This window comes from Dama dama, chromosome 18 (genome assembly GCF_033118175.1).
Source record: "Dama dama isolate Ldn47 chromosome 18, ASM3311817v1, whole genome shotgun sequence".
Classification (NCBI taxonomy): Eukaryota; Metazoa; Chordata; class Mammalia; order Artiodactyla; family Cervidae; genus Dama; species Dama dama.
The window spans coordinates 71043125-71052062 of record NC_083698.1 but is presented as its reverse complement, the minus strand read 5'-3'; the positions used below and the strand labels follow the sequence as shown (position 1 = coordinate 71052062).

The following is an 8938-nucleotide window of genomic DNA, read 5'->3' as shown; positions in this document are numbered from 1 at the left end:
TGCCTGTGAAGAAGAGGAACAAATTTTGCCTTCTGCTTTCCTCTTGGGGGTGGTGGTAATAGAGAAAGGGGTTCAAGAGAAGACAAAGCTCACTGATAAGCTGATGCATATTATGTACCCCTATGAACCACAGGAGAGTGGGCAGCCAGGCCAGGGTGAGAGGTCACTGGCAACTCATTCTAATTAGAACATCATCAATAGCTGCCATTTCTTCTCTCATTGCAAATGCTACTCTCCTCACAAAGGGAATAATGAAAAGATTCCTGGAGGAATGTGAGTTGGAGGAAGTGTAAGGGGAAGAAGGAGGAGAAAGTAGGAGAGGGTGGGCCCAGTGGGGTATTGGAACCCTCTTTTATTTGATAATGCAAGTGGATCCTATGCATGTCTTCCCAACTCTGCATTCAGTAGCACCATGTTGGTAGCTTGAAATAGGTCATCCTGGGAATATTTATATCATGCACATTGGCAAACACTGTATCTAAGAGCTTTTTCCCCTTGAAGAGCTGGTTGTTATACATTTAACCAGTACACTGCTATGTGCACCCTATGGGCCTAGAGACTAGACTCAAATTCCAACATATTTTCCTTTCTGAGGAAATAGATTCTTGTCTCTCCCAGCCCTGGACATGAACTCAAATTTGCAGCTTCCTGAGTGAAGAAGGGGGTTGATGGGGTTTCAGGCTTTGGAAACACATAATGACACACAGGGACACGGACACTTATTGCTCTACATCCAATATTAAGGGATGTACCTCTATTTGGCAAGATACCTCCACCACCAAAAACATTCCCCTCCATACCCCCTTTCCATCCCCATTAAAGAGAAGTATCATTGGGATTTATTTATATATTAAGAGTTAAAATAGATAGCTAATGGGAAATTGCTGTATAGCGCAGGGAACTCAGCCTGGTGCTCTGTGACAATCTAGAGGGGTGGGATGGGGTGGGAGGTGGGAGGGATCTTAAATAGGGAGGGGACATGTGTATACCTATGACTGATTCATGTTGATATATGGCAGAAACCAACACATGCAGGTCAAGAAGCAATAGTCAGAACTGGACATGGAACAATGGACTGGTTCAAAATTGGGGAAGGAGTACAACAAGGCTGTGTATTGTCACCCTGCTTAATTTCTATGTAGTACATCATGTGAAATGCTGGGATGGATGAATAACAAGATCAAGATTGCTGGGAGAAATATCAATAACCTCAGATAGGCAGATGGTACCACCCTAATGGCAGAAAGCAAAGAGGAACTAAAGACCCTCTTGATGAAGGTGAGAGAGGAGAGTGAAAAAGCTGGCTTAAAAGTCAACATTCAAAAAACGAAGATCATGGCATTTGGTCCCATTACTTCATGGCAAATAGATGGGGAACAAGTGCAAACAGTGACAGACTTTATTTTCTTGGGCTCCAGAATCACTGTGGACAGTGACTGCAGCTATGAAATTAAAAGACACTTGTTCCTCAGAAGAAAAATCTATGATAAACCTAGACAGCATATTGAAAAGCAGAGATATCACTTTGCGGACAAAGGTCCATATAGTCAAATCTATGGTTTTTCCAGTAGTCGTGTACATATCTGAGAGTTGGACCATAAAGAAGGCTGAGCACTGAAGAACTCTGCTTTCGAACTGTGCTGGAGATGACTCTTGAGAGTCTCTTGGACAGCACAGAGATCACACCAGTCAATCCTAAAAGAAATCAGCCCTGAATATTCATTGGAAGGACTGATGCTGGAGCTGAAGCTCCAATAGTTTGGCCATGTGATGTGAAAAGCTGACTCATTGGAAAAGACCCTGATGCTGGGAATGACTGAGGGCAAGAGAAGAAGGAGGTGACAGAGGATGAGATGGTTGGTTGGCATCACCAACTCCATGGACATGAGTTAGAGCAAACTCTGTGAGATAGTGAAGCACAGGGAAGCCTGGTGTGCTGCAGTCCATGGGGTCACAAAGAATCAGACATGACTAAGCGACTGAACAACACAACATTGTAAAGCAATTTTCCTCCAATTAAATATAAATAAATTTTTTAAAAAATCTTTATTTTTAATTTTTATTGTTTAGCTTATAATTAACATTTGGTTTTTATAGGAGAAGAACTTTTACTTTGACCAGCATATTTGCTGCAAAATTTTTGCTGCCCATACTTATATATATTTATAACAACTTATGTACTTATCCTGATTCCCCACTCCACCCATATGCTTTAGATGGGACTGGCCTCCTTCAGGCTTTGGGTGTAAGCAGTTCTCAGATCTGGCTAAGGTCATAATGGTTCAGGAGTGGGCATGTGGCTAATCAGATGTTCCAAGATGCAGAGACAGTTGCAGAGAGTGTTGAGAGGTAGGCATGCACTCTTTCCTACTGGATATCAACCTGGGAGAATATAATTCAGGAGCTTCTAGGAAAAGAGAAGAGCCTACTCACAGAGTTTCAGTTCCTGGATCCAACAATACCTGTAGTTTTAATTAGTAGTTTTATATTTGATTTTTGTTGTGTTTTTTTTTGGTTTTGCTTTTTGGCTCAAACCAGTTGGAGCTGCTCACATCAGTTGAAAGAGTCTTAACTGATACAATATGTTTTACAATTTTCAGTTAAGAGGACTGTAATCTTTAGAAAGAAATTGATGACTACTTTTCTCAAAGTATATGTTGATATTTTCAATAAAAATACATTATATGCCCTTACTTTTACTTTTAATAGTATTTTACTAAAATATTTACTCTAAAATGGTTGCTTTACATTTATATATAAGGATATTTAGCTAAAAATTATAAGTGGAATTTATTTCAAAAATCCTTTAGAGTGTTTTATGTGGGCTCACTCTTCTTTGGCTCATCCACAGTTTTTACTGCTTTCACCCTCTGTAAGGCTCCTCCTCGAATAGGCAGTTTCTTAAGAGCAATATCTGTATCAGCCAGAGGTCCTCCCACTAATCGGGCAGGAGTGCTTTCCACTGTTACTACCCCACCAGAGGGCACCTATAAAAGCAAAATTAAACATTTAAAAGTCCATTTATAAAAATTTTCACTAAGAGGGAAATCTATTCATCCTTTAGCTAACTTTGGAAAAGACACAAAATGCACATAGTAACTAGGAGGCAGTGTGTAATAATGGAAAAATCAGGGCTTTGGGGCCTTGGCAATCAGGGCCAAATTATTTCCAGAAGAGGACACCAAGAACACTGGCATATGGCATGGATCTATTTGCCAAGCAAAGGAGGCACTGCACGCTTCCTGTCAACGAGATGTAGAGCCCTACTTTGACCAGTGTTTACAGCAGTTTCTTGGGAATCCTGGAGGGCTGGGTCTGGTCTAAACCAGCACTAGGTAAGGGCAGGGATAAACATGCCTTAACTACTTGACATTTTAACAGCAAAGAGAAAAAGTATGAGACAGAACCTCATGGAAATAACATTATTTCAGATATTCAATATCTATTAAGAAAAGTTATGGAGAAAAAAATTCTTACTGTTGCGTTAAGGCCTTTAATATCTGTCCTGTGAAATATTGCATTTGGTGGTCTTTCACCATATCTAGAGGATTCAATAGCTTTCTCTTGAAGTCTTTTTGCTTTCTGAAGATTTTTAAATTAGAAAGAAAATAAAATTGTTATTAAAGCATTAACTATGGTACTTACAAAGAAGTATACAAAATATATTTGTGTCTGGTTTATAATTTATTAGCACTAGATCCAGCATTTATTCACTTGGGCTAAGAAAATAGTTATTAGGAAGTTATATCCTTTGCACATTGCAGGAAACAACTAAAAATGTTACTGAGATTTCCAGAGGTACTGCCACTATATGACCAAGGGATAAAGTAGTTCCTAAGGAAATCAGGCTCATTTTTTTGCACATGGTTGAATAAACTACTAAATTTACAATAGATGAAGCATGTTTTCAAATTATTTTGTACAAATACTAATCCAGTACACTTAAATGTTTCAAGAATTCAGAATAATGCAAACTATATAATTTGCTGTAGCTACCTTCACATTCAATAGTTGAGGCACTGGAACAGGTGAAATCCTAGGTAACAACTGATCTGTGTGGAAGGGTTTTCATAAACTCTTCCTTAAGAGTACAGGTAGTTATGGGGCTATTTTGTAAATAACATTGGGAAGAACTTTTCATGAGAAGGGGGAGACATGGTATCTTGAATAAGCTTGTTCTTAATTTTGGTTTTGCTATCTTAATATGGTTCCACTATTTTCATGGGCTAATATATCATTTTATGATTTCATATTTAGAGGAAAAATTATAACATTATGTAAAAGTGTATCCCAAGCACAAATGGAAAAGTTGGAAAAAAGTAATAAGATTTTGGAACTCTATGGTGTTCTTACATATTTAAAGTGAACAATTACCATTATAAACTTTTTAGATTACTTTCAAGCTTATTGCTGAAGCGGGTTATCACATTTTCCTGAAGGGGTGTTTATCTCAAATTCCTATTTAAGCTTTAATGTTTCTTGTGGTGGCCACAGGGAAAACATCCTTGATCGAGAGGGCAATATGGACAGTTGTTTTTTGTGTCCTTCTCTCTGCTTCTTACAGAAAGGATCAGTGAATAAGAAGGCTCAGAATGAAAAGCAAGAGCACACTTCTGCTTATTCCTGACTAACTCTCATCTCTTTTATGCAAACCAGGAACACCATCCTTGTTTCACCCTGCTAAGCCAAATGAAACTCAGAGTGGTATCTTCTGAAACTGTGAAAAATGCTTAGTTTCAGTTATCATCCTAAACTGCAAATGAGGATCAACAGTGTTTGTATCCCACAGAAAGATCAACAGAAAAAGGTGAATGAATATTTCCCTGAAAAATTCTGTTTGTTGTGGATATCATAATATTTAAAAAATCCTACCTTTAAAGTTTTAGCATTTGATGTTCTGGCCAAGAAATTTTCCCATGATTTATTAGCCAATTCTCTTTGCTTGTGTGTGGCTTGTATCTGAAATGAGAAAGATAATTAAGAGTTCCAGTTTCTATGAAACGATACCAAAGGGCTTGAATACCTCTATTTTGAAGAAAGAGCTAGTTTTTGCCAACGTAAATTTTAAGGCCAACTAGCAAAAAGATTAGAGTTTAACAACTTAAATAACTAAAGTCTTAAAATGAAAAAAAAAAAAAATCCTTTCCTCACTATATAGCCAAGGTTTGAACTGCTTCCCATGAAATGTAATGAAAAACTGTTGTTATAAAAATATAAAATATGAGAATAACAATAATCATTCTCAGCAAGACTGTTTTAAATAAGTGTTACTTGCAAAAACAAAGTATAATCCAGAGCAAGTTACATAAATGACCCAACAGCAAATTCACAGGAGAAAATAAAGAGATTTCTGCTGCCACTGATAATAGTTTAGGCAAGATTATATTGGTGGAGCGTCTTCTAATTTATGACTTCAGCAAGATAAGCAATTTTGTGAGTGCTGAGTTTGTTGTGGAGTTACAGTCTAGGGAAATACTACTGACAAACTACAAAGACTATGGTTCTCAACAGACTCTCCACTAAATATATAATCAGAAAACACATGCCCTTGGTTGGTATATAGTATATTATTAAGCTTAAGTTATGAACCTAAGAGTATTTAATTAAACAACTGCTAAAAAATAAGTGGGGTCAGAGCCATGATAACAAATCAATGATAATCAGCAAATCAGCAATAGCTAGTCCACACAGCAGAATACTGCCACTCATTAGAACTAATGAGAAAGCAGAACTTCCAACAGGGGTACTCCACTAAAGATCAAAGGAATGGCTTAAATGGCAGCATCCTTGCAATAAAAACTCTCCAACAAATAAAAGTTTTAAGAAGGGAGGTATCTAAGATGGATCAGAATTTATAGGTGGATGCTAAGTTCCACTAGACTGAAGATATAAACATTTAATAGTATAAGTGAAAAGATCAGGCAATAGAAAAACACTTTTGGAAATCACCTTGCTGCTACTGCTACTGCTAAGTCACTTCAGTCGTGTCCGACTCTGTGCGACCCCCCCACCTTAAAGAGGTCTAAATATTTAACTTTAGTCATAAAGGATCACCAAGCAGCAATGGGGAGTCTATATCATCTCAGCATTGGTGGACAAGTTCACTTAGTCACTTAATCTATTTGCTCAAAAACTTCAGATGTGTTGTTTCTCACCTGTGTAAAGCTTTGGGAAAAAATGGCTTATATTTTCCCAACAGGCTTTTTCTGACTAGCTAAAGTCAGAGAGCGCATTTACAGAGGGCTCACAGCATGTGATCTGGCACTGAGGTGAGGAGATGTGCCTGTGGTTGGCATGCTAATGAGGACCTGTCACAGAGTGAGGGACAAGGGCCGACTTTCTCTCTCGTTGAGGTTAAACCTACAGTCACAGAGATACACCGTTTGTCGGAATTTTCTAAATGTGTGCACTTAAATAGACCACAATTTTTGAAACTCTGACATTTCAAAAATGGAAATGTAAGCCTTTAGAAATAAAATTATAATGTCATAGACCAACATTGAGTACAGTAGTTGAATTTCAAGCTATTCACTCCATGTTTTCTTTCAGTCTGTACAAAGACACAGAAAGTGACTATAAAAGAAAATCACAAAATGACTCTTACGTGCTGAAGCATTCACAAGTAAGGCAAATACACGTTAGGGATAATTTCAACTAGTTTATACGCTGAAATTATTTTGGCTTACTTTTGCATATACTTTTTGTTCATTTTGCACATCTTGGCGTGCTTGGCTTTCAATCATCTCACTTTGCAGAGAAACAACCATCTTCCCAATATTTTCTGATGCTGCTGTAATAGATTCCAAAATTTTTTTGTCTGTGGTGACTGGTCTTAGCTTTTCTAATTTTATTTCTTCATATATTTCATTCCATATTTCTCCAATCTGTTATAGCAAAGTTTTAAAAAGTTAAATTAACCAAAAATAAATGATACATATTTAGGTAACCTAAAATGTATTTGAGTGATCATTCCAAAGTTAACACTTACTGAACCAGCTTTTCCTAACTTACTCTTTGGGAGTAAGTGGCATTGGGAATGATCTGGGGCAACAGTTACATTTGAGTATTCAGGAATCACTTACCTAATGTTTTTCAATGATAAGTATTCACAGAGAAGGCTCTACTATCTAAGTGTAGTTCATCACTGCTCTCTCCTTTATAGTCACTGTTTTCACAGCTGCACAAATTGTTGCTTTACTCTCATCCTCCTGAAGTACTGATGTTTTCCTTCCTAAAGCCCTATTTGAAGGCTGAGTCAAGATGAATTTGTAGAACAGTGAAGATGGAGATTTCTGGAATCTTGGTACCTAGTCACCTGAGAAATAGGGCCTTGACCCTCATCTTCTACCTAAGGCAATACTTGACCTAAAACTCTTAACATGTTGATTTCATCATGCTGTAGCTCCACCTCATATACTGGGATATATGGAAATTACTGCATTTGAGTAAAAGAGGAAAAAGATATGCATCCAGGATATGGGTAAAATTAAGCCTTGTTTTCCCTTTTTAAATAGAGATTTCTTCATTTACAGCATTCAATACATAGTACTAATATTAGAAGAAAATGTTTACTTGAAAAGGCTTTCCTAAAAGTTCAAAGGCATTTATTTACCAAAAAGTATATAACCAGCAAAGTAAGCAACCCAGGACTATTAGTTGATATTTGACCATTGAATAATGTAATGATAAAACAATACTTTAATAAGTATTAATAATTTATTTTAATAAGTAATAATTCATTCAATTCTAGCTTTTTTAAAAAATAATTTTTAAAATTTTTGACTGCACTGAGTCTTCGTTGCTGCGTGTGGGCTTTCTCTAGTTGCTAAGAGCTAGGGCTACTCTTCATTGCCGTGCACAGGCTTATCATTGCAGTGGCTTCTCCTGTTGTAAAGCACAGGCTCACTCTAGAGCACAGGCTCAGTAGTTGCGGCATCGGGCTTAGTTGCCCTGTGGCATGTGGGATCTTCCCGGACCAGGGATCGAACCTGTGCCCCTTGCATTGACAGGTAGATTCTTAACCACAGGACCACCAAGGAAGTCCCAATTCTAGCTCTAAATACCCTCTTAAAGAGAAGAAATTATATTTTAAAGATTCTGTTAGGCTTCTATGTCAGTAATGTTTATCTTCCTTTATAAACTAAAAGTTGGATGAAATCTTATCCCATGGAAATACCCAATCAATTAATTGTATGCTCCTTGAATAGTATCAGATGTAAAATGAAAAATAAAAGCTACATAGTATGTGGATTATTGCTCACAAATATGAATAGATCTTTCCCAACTGATGACGTGCATACTAGATTTTAATAACAAGGCTAAGAAGATACTCACTTTAAAATCAAGATATCTATGTATGATACATAGAGTGACAAAATCTTCAGCAGATAAGCCAGGTAAATTTTCAAAATCTAAACAAAGTTTATAAAGAGAGAATTACTTTAACTGAGCAAGTAATTCTAAAAGGCATATATCTATCATAAAAATGCAAATGATTCCTTTTGATTTCATCCTGATTCATGAAAATGTTACTTGGGTAAACTTCTGACTTCCTTCTGTAACAAACCTCTGCCACGTCATCCTCAGGTAGTCATTAAAAGAGGAACACTTTCTGTGCTGTGGTCAGACCATGATACTGTACTTTTATAGTCTGAAGAGTGAGGACTTTTTTCTTAATAAGAAGTGAAGTTAAGTCCTCAGGTGATTCAGAATTCTAGTATTTAAGTCTAATCATCTATAAACTAACTGTCTTTGATCCTGACTGTACTCTGGAATTGCCTGGGGAGCTTAAAAAATACTGATGCCTTCCCCCAAATCCAGAGCTCAAGGGGGCAGCTGGTGCATTGTGATAACAATGGAATATGCATTTGTCTATATAAAGGGACTTTTTTTCATCATGTTTGAAAAATGGACTCCAAAGTGAAATCAATTCACAACA

General features: G+C 36.9%; 1 protein-coding gene across 7 annotated transcripts in view; it reads right to left on the bottom strand.

The window, feature by feature from the left end:
* Positions 1-2076: 2076 nt before the first annotated feature.
* CFAP69 (cilia and flagella associated protein 69) overlaps positions 2077-8938 on the bottom strand; it is a 58574-nt gene continuing 51712 nt past the window's right edge. For all 7 annotated transcript variants that reach the window (XM_061165542.1, XM_061165544.1, XM_061165545.1 and 4 more), the window contains 5 exons: positions 8335-8411; positions 6687-6884; positions 4873-4959; positions 3478-3582; positions 2077-2987 (listed from right to left, as the gene is read on the bottom strand). In XM_061165542.1, the coding sequence (XP_061021525.1) occupies positions 2817-2987; positions 3478-3582; positions 4873-4959; positions 6687-6884; positions 8335-8411 (638 nt within the window). In that variant the 3' untranslated portion in view covers positions 2077-2816. The remainder of the gene's footprint in view (positions 2988-3477; positions 3583-4872; positions 4960-6686; positions 6885-8334; positions 8412-8938) is intronic.